Below are 13,140 nucleotides of genomic sequence, written 5' to 3'. Positions count from 1 at the left end.
TGCAGTGTTCTGAAGTGTTTGGTGGTCTGGTGACAATTATTTTTTATTTTTAAGGAAGTGAGAAAAAAATAATTAAAATAAAAACAAATTAGTTTTCAACTTCTGAATTAAGAAAAAAAAAATTACCATCCATGAGAACAATAGTCCATCCACTTACGTCTGTTTTTTACATTCTTTGCTGTAGTTGTAATGATGGATATTCTATTCTTGAGGTGTTTGTTTTTTGAAACCAAGCCTATGTTGTTTCTTGATTATTTCCTGCATGACGTTCTAGCAACTTGGCATTGACTTCCCAGCTTAGACTGACTTTGAATTTCAGTGGCTAGTGGGGAAGTGGCATTTATTTTTCCAAGTATGAAAAATATTTTTTACCTTTGAATCAATTAAGGTAGAGGAGAAAGTGGACTGAATCTGGAATTCCTTTCTGACATTTTGATGCAGGAGAAAAGAGAAGGAGCTATGCTTCATTGAAAAAAAAATAATAAAATAGCACAGCCAATCTTTGAGAAAGATCATAAATATCTCATACTACTGGAAAGTTTTCCAGTAGTGTTCAGTAGACTTATGTAAGTGTTGAATATCATCTTTTTGCAGAGGTTTTAATATTTTGGAAAAAAAGACATGAAGAAGGAGTATTTATTACTGCATTTGGGGATTTCCTTTCTTAATGAGTTAGAGAAAAGGTCATACTATAGTTAAACTTAATCATTTCTAAGAGTGGTGCAGGAAATTTCAGGTTAATGAAACTACTTTCATTCCAAGAAAACTGATAAATCAAGACTCTATACATTCATTTAATTCACTTACATAATGATGATACGATGGACATTTACCAGCATGTCTGCTGTGAAGGAAAAACATGCTTTACTTATCTTTGAGTTCTCTAAGTATGTTTTACATAAAGGAAGGTAAATCAGAGCCAGATAGTCTAATTCGCTTGAACATCAGTGCCTTCATCAGAGGCCCTTGGTGTTAGGAAACCAAGATTTTCCTTCTGTGAAGTAATTTGCATGTTTGGATCTGTGCAGCATAAGCATCTGCTTAGCTTTATTTTTTTTTTCATGAACACTGGACTGGAGACATAAGCATGTAAAATTAAAAGAGTTTTATAAGTCTTGGCATCTATCCTTGGACCAGTTCTTGTCAATATTTTAATTAGTGACTGGAATGGGGAAGGACAGAGCATGCCCACTACCAAGCACCTACTGCAGTTTTGGAGGATATGATCAGAATTCAAAACTGCAGAAATGAAGCAGTGTGAAGAAGAGGAAACTGAATATAAACAACTGCACAGCATGTCATGGAAAAGGGAAGACAAAAACAAAAATATGAAATAGTGGAGGGCAGGATATCAATGACAAGTCTGTAGAGAAGTGTTCAGAATAGTGATGTATCATAAGTACAATCAGCATCATTAACGTTGGACACACTTTCTTTAGTTTAGATTTATTTACAGTAACTTGTTCGGCTCAGTGCTGCAGAGATCCCAACTCGTGTATAGCATCCAGTTTCTGGGCTCTCTGTTTCATGAATAATGTAATCAACTGACAGCAAAAAGAATAGGAGATTCAAACAAATTGATTTTTGCTGAAAAATTGAAAGGTTTAATTTACTGAACCTTAGATGGAGAAGACATAGATACACAGCTTTCCATATATAAAATAGTAAATATGTGCATGTTTATTCCTTCAGACGAAAGAAGATTTAATCTAATCATTATGGAAAACTCAGAAGTATATTGCTGGCTTGATAAATGGGGATGTAATGGAACCATTGTTACCAGAAGTTTTTGAGAACATTTTAGAAAAATTAAAAAAATACAGCCATACGTAGTCTAACTTCACCGCGCCTGTGAGCAAAAGATAAACTACCTAATATCTTGAAGTCCTATCTTACTGCCTTTTTCAAATCTGTGCATGAGGAGAAATGCAAGGTATTGAGCCTTAAAAAGAGGCGAGAGACAGAATGCAGGAGTATGTGAGTCTTTTGCCAAGGCAAAAATAAATGGTAGAGCATACGGTGTGTTTACTATTGATCTAGGGCAGTGAGTTGGCAAACTTTCCATAGGAAGGGAAATAAAAAATTAGTAAAGGCTGGAGCAGATTCTAGGGGATCTCTTGAGGATTTTAACCTCCAGAGTTGAGTTAATTGACAGAGCAATTGTAGATTCAAAATATTGTTTATAATTATGGGCAAATGCACAGTGCAAGGAATAATTTTAACCACTTCCTCTTTGTAATTGGAACCATTCATGAACAGTCCCATGCACAATGTTCAGTTAGGGATTAAAAAAAAAATCTGTAAGCATATGAATGGTTTGGATGATAATACTAAATGCTATCATACAAAACAGTGGTACAATCTCAATTAAAATATTATGTTTCATTTTGTTTATGCTCAGGAAATAAGCAAAAGTAAATTAAAATCATGATATAAATGTTCTCCTAGCCAGAGTGATTGAGTATACTCTTTTCAAGTGAAAAAAATCACAGTTGATGTGAGAATGGAGTACAAAGCAATGAACAGCCCTAAAAAAAAAGAAAAGAAATAAAAAGAAAAACAAGATGAATATTTCCTTTTAAGTCTTCTAACACAAGAACAATGAAAGACAGAAACCTAAGCATTTCTGGTTTTGTTTGTTTGTTTCGTTTTTTTTTTTTTTTTTTTTGTAAACATCAATATGAGTTCATCATACCTGGTGCAGAGATATTGATCTTTCCTTCTTAATCTTTCCTTTTTCTGCAGATTCTTTTCTCTAACATCATCCACTGCACAGCCAACTTGCTGGGCATTTTCTGTAGCCTGACAGTGATTTTGACTTGACTTTTTGTATAGGCCTTTGTATTTGAATTTTAAGTGTGATTCTTCTCATCTATTCCCATACAATAACTCCCAGAATTATGATTATTGTTATTATTTTCCTACAGGTTTTCATCATTTTGTGTCTCAATGCCTTGTCTGGAACTCACAAGTGTGGTTTTCCCTTGTTTGTACTGGTTCAGAAAGTTGAGTCAGGGATTAAAACTTTGATCCATTCACTCCCTTTGAATCTTTCTGTTGGCTCCTTTTCTCAGTCACATCACAACCTTGGCCATTTGGGTTTCAGGGCCCCTAAGATTTACTCTCTCTATGTGTAATATTTCTTGTACCATCTTCTATTCTCCAGTCAAGAAGTGGCAATATCTTCTGTCTTCATCCTTTCATTATTTCCAAATGAATAGTTTGCGAAGATTTTTACCAGATGTGCCTTTGTGTGTTGATAGAGTTCTCCATAAATATCTGTAAAGCTTCCCTTTAAACTACTTTTACATCTCCTTTAATGCAATGCCTAGAAAGAAATCAGGAGCGATGGAATATCTTGGATTCAATCAGGATGAACAACATTCTCTATCATTTGCTTGTATATTCCTCTTTATCTTTTGTCAGTTACCCCTTGTTGTTAATCTGTGTAGCTTTTGAGCTTCCCATTTCTTCTCCATTTGCCCAGCATAAGGCTAGGAGATCAATAGCTGCAGATTATCACTATGGTTTTGGGGTGCCTAGAGAATGCGTGTTTATGTTGTTTAATAAGAATGCCCAGAGTTGCATAGTTCTAAAGTGGAAAAGCAAAAGAGAAGGGATAGATAAACTTTGCTCTTCAGAGGATAGGTTGGCCAACTGATAGGAAGAAATGCACTTTTTGAGAAAGATGGCTGTCAGCTTCCTCCTTTTGCACTGTTGGCTGATCAAGTGAGAACTTCAGCTGAAACACATGAAGGAGGGCCAGCTCTGCGTCCCACTTTTTCTTCTTTTGGAATTAAAAAAAGACTTTGTTCAGAGCCAAACCTGAGCCTCTGGGACAGGACCTTAAAGCTTGGCAACAAAGAATCAGATAACCTTTTTCATTTCATTATAATGCGAAGGAAAAGTGCATTTCAAAATGTCAAAAAGCAGACATGAAATGAAATAGCTACTTATACTTAGTGGTATTTAAAGTATCCAGTACCGGTTACTTCTGAAAATATGTTATTGGATTAGGTAGATCATTGATATGATCGGTCATGGCAGTTTATATATTCCTGTGAAAAATCGTTTGTTGTTCCTGAGAAATTATTTGTAGTTATTGGAAAGGTATTAAATAAATGACACATAGAGATTAAAATGAAGAAGCCAGTTCTTGCCTTGCCTTGCCTTCAAGGCAGTCTGTCTTACTTAATAAGCTTTTAACAGTGGAATGGTTAAATTGGGAAACAGGCCAAGAACCAAGGGAAGAGAATGTAACGTCCTTAGTCATAGGGCTGGTGGTTGGTAGTGCCCTGGGACTGGCAGATCTCGGGAACACAGCTGTTACATCCCAATAATTAAAATGCTGTTAGGTCAAAAGTGACTTTTGTGAACTGTTTTATTTTATTCCAATCCACAATTCTGCAAAAAGTTGTAACATTTTTCGGTCTGATGTCTCCCCTGCTATTTTGTGCTCCTTAATGAAGTACAATTTTCAAATATTGTGTTGTGAAGAAACAAATTGTTGAAGGTCAATGTAACTGATGAGATCTTGGTGCCTTACCATTTTATCTGATTAAACTGTGTTGGGAGATTATCTGTCCAGTATGAGGTGCATAAATAACATAATGCTGTCTAGGAGACGTAAAGTGCTCTCTCTTTCTCTCTCTTTCTGTCATTTGTTAGGATTAGTATTAAATTCCCCAGTTGTATTTAGTAATGCTTGTGATTCTTTTGTGTGTTGTGATTGAAAATTCATCATAATTAGTGCCTAATCTACAGCTTTGATTTGGGTTCTTACTGTAATCGCATTTTAAACATGCGCTGGCCCTGCTTGAAGGGTCCTTAAAAAGTTGACAAAGTTGTTTCTTTCACTGCAGATCTGGATTTTAAAGTTGAAAACAAATTGTGGAAAGCTGCTGAAACGACGCTTTATCTAATTAGTTCTTCTTTCCCTCAGCCTTATCTGCCCACAAAGGAGAGTACATGTCCCAGTTCAGTCATACAATTGGCTGAAAGCCCGAAACAGATCCCAGGCTGAACCTTGAGCTTGTGCTCTTCAGCTCTCTGGGGATTGCCTCTATGTTTTTTGTTCCTGTTTCAGCCCAGGTAGAATTGGAAAGGAAAGCATCCCTAGGAGAAGTGGTGCTTGCGTTGCCTGAGCTGGGACAGTGGAGGCCAAGTCACTGGATTTGTAGATCTGCACTGCCATTGACAGCTCACCCATCCTCTTGTGCCTCGATTACCACATTTGGGAAGTGGAATTAACATCTCATTTTGCAGACATAAACGAGATCTCATGCCTCTTCCTCAAATCACTTTGATTTTTATTTTTTTTTTTTTAGCAAGACATATGTCTACATGCAATGGGGACAGTAATTCTTGTGGTTAAATCATTTAGTGCTGCAGTCCTGGGCAATCAAGGCACTCCGTTGCTCTGATGAGTGATAGTGAATTAGGAATACAATGTAGAAGACGGCCTTGATAGGTTTCCTCTCTATAGGGAAGAAAATTCTTAAAAATTTCAGTGGAGAATCAGCCTAGAAAGCAAAATGCTTCAGTCCCCTTTTGCTTCTCTAAAATATGGATTTTGCTTATAGCTCATAAAACTGCTGAGGATAAAATTCTGTAAAAAGCAGGCTTTCCTAGTACCTCAAAACCTGATAGCTGATTAGTGTTTTAATCACAGTTCTTGCCAGCTGTGAAGGCCTATGCAAGCGGGCCATTCTTTACTGATACAGCCTAAAATGGAGATTTGCAGCTGTCAGGCAGAGCATCTTTCTCATGCCAAGGTAACTTTGTCCCTGCAAGTGGTGATTGCCATTTGCCTGCCACCGCCCTTTCCTCCATCTCTACTGGCTCCTTGTAAAGCAGTAGCTGTTAACTGGAGCAGTGAGTCTGAAGAATAAGAATGAGGAAATGTTCATGCTCTGTCACAGATTACTTTTTTTATATGTTTATTTCGTGGATGATGCCCAGCCTCACCATTCATCCCTGAAGTCAAGAATTTTAGGCTTGCTGCCTTCCTGAAACCGACGTGTGGAAGTGCTGAGCTGCACAGCCTTTTCTGCAGTGCAGACAGAGAGAAACTAGAGGTCTGGTTTCTCTCTGACATGGTCTTGCATTTCCTCTGAAAACTTGTTCGAGTCCCTTCATTTCACTGCTACAGGTTTTTTGAATTGATTTTTTTCCCTTGAAAAGAAGGAGAAATATATTTTCCTGGTTTTACAGGAGGGTTACAACGAAACTTTTGTCCGTGTGAGTGAGCCGTGTTGGAACAGAATACTGAGACAAGAGGAACCGTGCCTGCCTATGTTATGTGTTCTGTAGACCCAAAATGCTGCCTGGACTGAGCACATACACAAATCTCAGGCTTGCCTGTTACAGTGTAATGATTTTTTGGAACAAGTATGCATTGTTTTATATGGGAAAGGTTTTGGTTTTCCTTTTTTTTTTTTTTTTTTAACTTAATCCTTAATGAGAAAGTACTGTGGCAAATACTGCAGGTACAGCTTTTTTCATTTTCATTTGTAAATAAAAGTTTTAGATCTCCAGCTACCTATTGTATTTGCCCAGAGCTTCCACTGCCCTTTCAATGTGTAGGAAGCTCACCAACCCTATGCTACAGATATTAGCAGACTGTGTACAATTCAGGTCTTGAGCATGCCACAACCTAGATATTGTTCTAACCTTTGTATTATACTAATTTACTAAATTTTTATGCAGTGCTACAAAAAAAAAAAAAAAGTTCAATTTATAGTCTAGTTAACAAAAGGAATTAATGACTGAGAGTCAAATCTTCTTGTTGTCATTTATTACAGAATATTCTTCTATCATTAACTCTGCTCTGAATAAATGTCTAGAATTTATAGTTGCTCACAATTTTTACATACATTTATGCTCTATAAAAACACTGATGCTATAAAATTCTTTCACATGGAGTACTGTGCTTGGCTGACATGATCTAAAATACACATTCAGTGGAAAATCAGTGGTTCTTGTTCTCCTAAGTTTAGTGTTTTGCTTTTTACAATGCCATTCAGCCTTGGAGGATGCATTCTGGATTGTATAAAATAAACAGTATAATCAGCAGTAACATATTTGTGAGTTACAACCTTAGAAACAGCAGGTTATTTTTCACTAATGTGCTTCTCCCACAGAAGACATGAATTTCTGTGATGTTTTATTGACAATATTTATCATTGTCCTGCATTGTTTTTAGTTCAAAATTGGACCCTCTGTTGAATGCTGTACAAAAACAGCAAAATAGGTAGCCTGTGCCTGGAACTGATTGCTTTCTAAGCAGCAATGTTGGCATTGGAACATTAAATATATAAATCTTGACCTTGAAGCTCCTGGGTGTTTTGCAATTGATCTTAGAAAAGCAAAGACTTTACTAACTACCATTTTTGGTAGAACATAATGAATCATGTCATTTCAACACCAAGATGGAATTTAGTTGTTTGAAGTCATCACTGCATCACTTTAGATAGGAAATGCAGATATTATTATAAATTTATAAATGTAAATTTAGACAGAATATTTAAGCAGAGAGCTCTGCTTTCTGCTTCCCTTCACAGCATTATACAAACACTGTTTTTTGTTCGAAAATAATTAGTATGGTGACATAAATACCTTTCAACTGTAATTTTTTATTATTTTTTTTAATTGAGTGCTGTCTCTTGTGTTTTTCTTCAGGGCTGGCTGGGAAGATTATAAAAGCCATCACTGACGAAGGATTTCAGATCTCAGCTTTACAGATGGTAGGTTTTCTTTCATATATATTTCTCTGATAAACAGAGACTGGAGAAGTGCTGTGTACACTTCACAGCAATGCACAGGTGTCTGCCTGCAACACAAAACCCTTGTGCAGACTGTGTAGCACTGTTTTGGGATCAGCACTGTCCTTGTGATATTTGTATTTTATTGTTTGATTGATTAGCTGACCTGTTTCTCCTTGCTGGTTGACCTTGAGCCAAGACACTTTACCTCTCTGTGTCTCAGTTTCCTATGGTTAGAAGGGAAATAATGATGCTGGTCTTTTCTGGAGCAACTGGGGATATCTTTACAAAATGCATTAGTTAAGATTAGGGAAATAATTGTTAATATAATTCCTCATTTTTAAAAATATATAGCTAGCATGAATTTATGGGAGAGTTTTCAAAGATACTTAAAGGATTGGCACCCTCATCACTATCAGAATTTAAGGAATATTGGCACAGAGATTGTTCCTGTGAGTATCCGTTTAAGTTCTGCTCTCTGTATTTTGTGGTAGTCCTTAGATCTGAAATCCCCTCATGACTCAAATCCCCACTGCAAATGAAGAACAGCCCCTTCCCTTTACTATGCAACAACCAGCTCCTCTTGTATGTCTTAGTGGCATTAGTCAGCACTGCAAATTAAATACAATTTCAACTTATGTTTAGGGTAGAAAATGATACTGTATGCTCTTTTGTATGTAGCAACATTTGCTAAATGTTGATGCTAATAAACATCATATTGCAGCTGTAAAGCCATTCCTTTTATCTAGTGAAACTTAAATGAGTACTCTAAGTTCTGGTTTGTTAAGAAGGGGTGTCTGTCTAATTTTGTTTTTTCATTTAAAGCAAATGGCTAACGTTTTTGTTTTCTTAGTTCAACATGGAGCGTGCAAATGTGGAGGAATTTTATGAGATTTACAAAGGTGTTGTTGCTGAATATATGGTAAGCATAAGTTTGAGAAGAATCTATTTAAAAATAGAGGATGATTAAACAAGGGAGTAGTTACATCTGTCCATTTTTGTGACTGTGATAGGATTTTCTTTAGAAACTTGTCTTTGTCCAATTCTAGCTTGTTCTGAAATAACCTAACTCATCTCGGAAAGTATGCTACATGTGTTGTAGGAAAGGAGACTCCCGTGTGAAAATTGTTGAGCTAAGGAATTTGTAAAATACAACAGAGTAACAAAAAACAAACAAACAAAAAAAAACAGATAAATTACTTTATTGTGGTAGAGCTATGAGAATGATGAGAATGTATCACATATATATCTTTGGCCAGTTTGATAATGCAATAGTGGCTTGAACCAGAATGAGTATTTATTATTTTGTTTACAGAGGGGATGCTGTATTTGAATGCTTTCATAATGACATTTTGAGCCATTCTTAAATTTATTGATCTGATTTCTGTGGATCTTCAGAAAATTTAAGAAGCTAAAGATATAGTGTAATCCTAGTGGACATCGAAGTATAAAGATATATAAGACTCTGAATATATTTATGAGACCCTGTGTGTGTGTGTGTATGTATATACTATATATATATACACATAAGATCCTGTATATTATTATGATTTGTTGTACTGCAACATAAAACTTCCGATGGCAGATAGAACAACAGGAATGCAGGAAGTCAACTTTTTCTGTATCACCTTCTGTCAGAGAATTGTCATTAATTTTGCAGATCATAACAAGTTTAGTTTCACTCTCATGCTATGTACTATGCAAGTTATCCCTAATTTATATATAGTTAAATTATTAAAAGTTTTCTCTGCAGTTACAAATATTGCTCCAAACAATTACTAATATTACTGGGACAATGTGACTTTTTTTTTCCTTTATGACTGTTGAGTCCAACTTACTTCAGCAGAGTTTGTAGATTCCTCTTTGGATAGCTAACTATCAGATTAGGAAATGCTTATGAAGTTTCCTCTGCTAACACCCTTTGAACTGAGAATTCAAGGAAGTTTAGACAGGGAGACTTGGAGGTAAGTAGCAGAACTCAAATGTGGTGGTATTGGACCAGTATTTCAAGACACAAAGAATCCTCTGGTGCTGCAAAAGTCTATGCTTTGAAGCAAATTGAAAGTTCTCGACCATTTTCTGCAATTTTATACAAACTCCAACCCTCAAATAAGTTGCAAATTTATATAATTTGATTGGAGACTTACTCAGAAGGGAAATGACATTTAAACAGGGTAAGTCAATAAAGACACTATGTTTCAGATGAGATTTGAAGAAAAGTAAGAATCTGGGGCTCTGTCCTGCACGCCATATGTGCTTGACGCACTCAGTTGAAATTAATGGGATATCTTCATGCAGTCAGGGTATCTGTGAAACAGGAAAACGTGGGAAAGCTAATCATGATGGTAAAGGGATCCAGAGAAGGCGCATATGGGAACAGCAATAGATACTGTCAGTGCAGGCCAAATAGGAAGATGTGCAATAGGGTATTGAAGAAAGAACATGACCTCTTGTGTCTGTGACTCAGAACCGTCTGTTTTGATCTGAATTTTATTTATAACTTTCAAATAACCCAGTGCAGAAACAGAAGATACATATAATCCTGAAACCCTTTTCAGGAAATGTACCCCTATTTCTTCTGGTTACTCCTTGTAGGTGAGGTAAAGGCTTGACATGTTGCATGTAAAGCGGTTCTCTGGGAAAAGAGAATGCTGAACAGTTGCTAAAATGAAAAACAAAACAAAACAAAAACAGCTTTCTTAGTTTCTTCTCTAATCAATAGGTCCTACATAGGATTACATAGGTAACAGATATTTACATAACAGAATTTAGAGAAAACATACAGAGTAATGACTTTATGGCAATTTACTGCTTCTTAACAGGAGCAAATATATTGCTCTTTGCCTGTTGTTTTTATAAAAGGGTCCATTGGTGATGAGGCCATGTCTTTAAGTGAAATACTTATTCTTTTTTTTTTTTTTTTTGTAAAATGTGAAACTAGTCTGCTCTCTATTCACATCACAGAAAATATCACAGGAATATTTCTACCTACATTTCCTACGATCAAGCTGATGATAGAGGCACTTACCTAAAATTCTTTCCCATTGATTTCAGAGTAGTGAGATGAAGCATGTGCATTCAGTGTGATATTCATTACAAAAATACCAATTCTATGGAACCATTTTGCTCAGGTTTGTTTCCTTCATTTTTCTTTTCCAGGAAATGGTTACAGAATTGTGTTCAGGCCCTTGCATAGCAATGGAGATTATACAGCCTGAACCTCCAAAAACGTTCAGAGAGTTCTGTGGTCCTTCTGATCCTGTAAGTACTTGCTTGAGTGATAAAGAATGCTTAAAAAAAAAAAAAAAAAAAAAAAAAAAGATGCACTGCCTGTGTGAATGAAAATATCACAGCATGGTATGGCTGCCATGTACTTGCTGCATTTCCTCAAAGTACGTGAGCATTACCTTATGGAAGTGAAATGCTAGATTCTGGATCAGTTTGCAAATCCTCTAACAGATCCTCTGATCTTACCTAAGCCAGATGATAAAATACCATGATGATTTTTTTTTATGATTATTTATGTGAAAAGAAAGCCATTTAGGCAAAAATCTTGCTTAACGATTCATAAATATTCTAACAGAAGGCTTCAGAACCCTAGAACAAATAGTTATTGCTTTTGCATGCCAGCGTAAACCAAATGTTAGCCACTGCAGTCAGTGGCACTGTCCTAGGACAGAAGCGTAAAAGGAGAATCAGTTTCAGTGGTTTTAGAAGGGACCAAACAAACAGTGATGGTAAAACTTTTGGTAGCTGTTTGCCATGCTAATGCTTCTAGCTTTTATTTTTCATTTGGTGAGGTAAGTAATTGGATATGCGTGATACTGCAAGCAATCTGGAGACAAACGTAAATGCTGTCTCAAAGGGTTTGCCATTTTTTGTTAAATAATCAAGGCCACACAGGAACCATGAAGCGAAGTATCAAGATGGAGGCAATGAAGTCACATCGGATGCTATGATTTGATGTTTTAGTTGCAGACAGGGTTTACCAGTTTCAATGGGGAAAAAAAATAATCATGTGGCTTTGTATTAGAAAGGCAGAGTAAGTTGTTTGGGATGTATTTCTCTTCAGACCTGCAGTTTTCATTACAGAAAGAATGAGTTAAAGGCATTGTCCAAGCCTGTTTTTCCTCTTCTGTTTGGTCGCATTAAGTTTTTCAAATGTTCCTCTGCTGGGTTAGCATCTTGTAAACAGAGCATGTAACATATTTTATCTCACTTAGTTTTAACTGCAATGATACATCAGTAGTAATGTGTCTGGTATGGTTATTTCAGATTTACTTCAAATTCCATGTTTTAAGGTTTCCAGTATTTAAAACTTTCAAAGATGCAGTTGCTTTATTTGCAACTATTATATCTTTTTCATGTTTCTTCTTGTTTAATGCCTGATATGTTAAAATTGGAATATGTACACAAACATGACATCTGCTTTAAGTTACTAAAGACAAGTGCACATATACAAGGGGAATTTATTTTCACTTGCTATATCCCATGAAAAGTTCCATCATAGCCATACATGTATGGCAGAAGGAATTGTTGACGAGTTGAGGAGCTGAGGGGTGTATAGACTGATGGCTTCTGTGGGTAGCATAGGAAAACAGCAAAGGAGGGAATTAAATTCCTGTTTCCAAGATTTCATGCTAGTGACCTACCTATGCTGTTTGCCTTTCTCTCTCAACGTTTAACTGTGTGACCTGTGAAGTAAGAATGAGTTCCCTCCTGCTTCCAGGGGAAGCAGATGTCTGTAAGTTTTTGGACACTGACATCACAGCACTTGTGCTAATGTATGTTTGGAAGACAGGCAGCTGTTACACATTTCTCTCTACTGTTTTCTATAAGTATTCCAAGCTCATTGATTCCTTAGGCACTTAAAGTATATTTATAGTGACTACGCCTGCTTTCAAGAGTGGTCTTTGCCTGAAATTTATGTATCTCTTCGAATAGTGTATGTAGCTTGTCCTTGAGGAAGAGGTGGCTAAGATATCTCCATGGGCTTTTGTCATTCTCAACTTGTATTGTCAGAGAAGCTCCTGACTGAATTCAGTGGTCAAAATATCTGTCACAAACAGAGGTAGCAGGAACCATAACAGCAGTTACATTGTGTGGCAAAGTTATATACAGACTGTTAAGATACCAGGAATTTGGTGGTCTAGTGGGTAAGTAAATGTATGTATCACGCAAATAGTGTGTTAGCTTTGAGAGATCTGGATCTGTCTGTAACTTTGTTGATTTAGATATGCTGGATCCTGATGCATATACAGGCTGCTTATAAATGCAGGTGAAGACCAGTTCGTACCTGTGGTACAGAATGCATCAGGTTGGGTCACTTTGGCAGCTGTTGGGTAGTGCCCTATTTGGCAAGTAGTGCCATTGAAAT

At 36.3% G+C, this 13,140-nt stretch overlaps 1 protein-coding gene across 5 annotated transcripts in view; it reads left to right on the top strand.

Annotated features, from left to right (window-relative positions):
* Positions 1-13,140, top strand: part of NME7 (NME/NM23 family member 7) — a 92,524-nt gene that overhangs the window by 42,863 nt on the left and 36,521 nt on the right. For all 5 annotated transcript variants that reach the window (XM_068696369.1, XM_068696358.1, XM_068696351.1 and 2 more), the window contains 3 exons: positions 7,681-7,745; positions 8,617-8,685; positions 10,923-11,024. In XM_068696369.1, coding sequence (XP_068552470.1) covers positions 7,681-7,745; positions 8,617-8,685; positions 10,923-11,024 — 236 coding nt within the window. The remainder of the gene's footprint in view (positions 1-7,680; positions 7,746-8,616; positions 8,686-10,922; positions 11,025-13,140) is intronic.

The sequence above is a fragment of the Anas acuta genome, chromosome 1, assembly GCF_963932015.1.
Source record: "Anas acuta chromosome 1, bAnaAcu1.1, whole genome shotgun sequence".
Taxonomy (NCBI): domain Eukaryota; kingdom Metazoa; phylum Chordata; class Aves; order Anseriformes; family Anatidae; genus Anas; species Anas acuta.
Note: the sequence above shows the minus strand (reverse complement) of the source record. Positions and strands in the feature narration are given on the sequence as shown.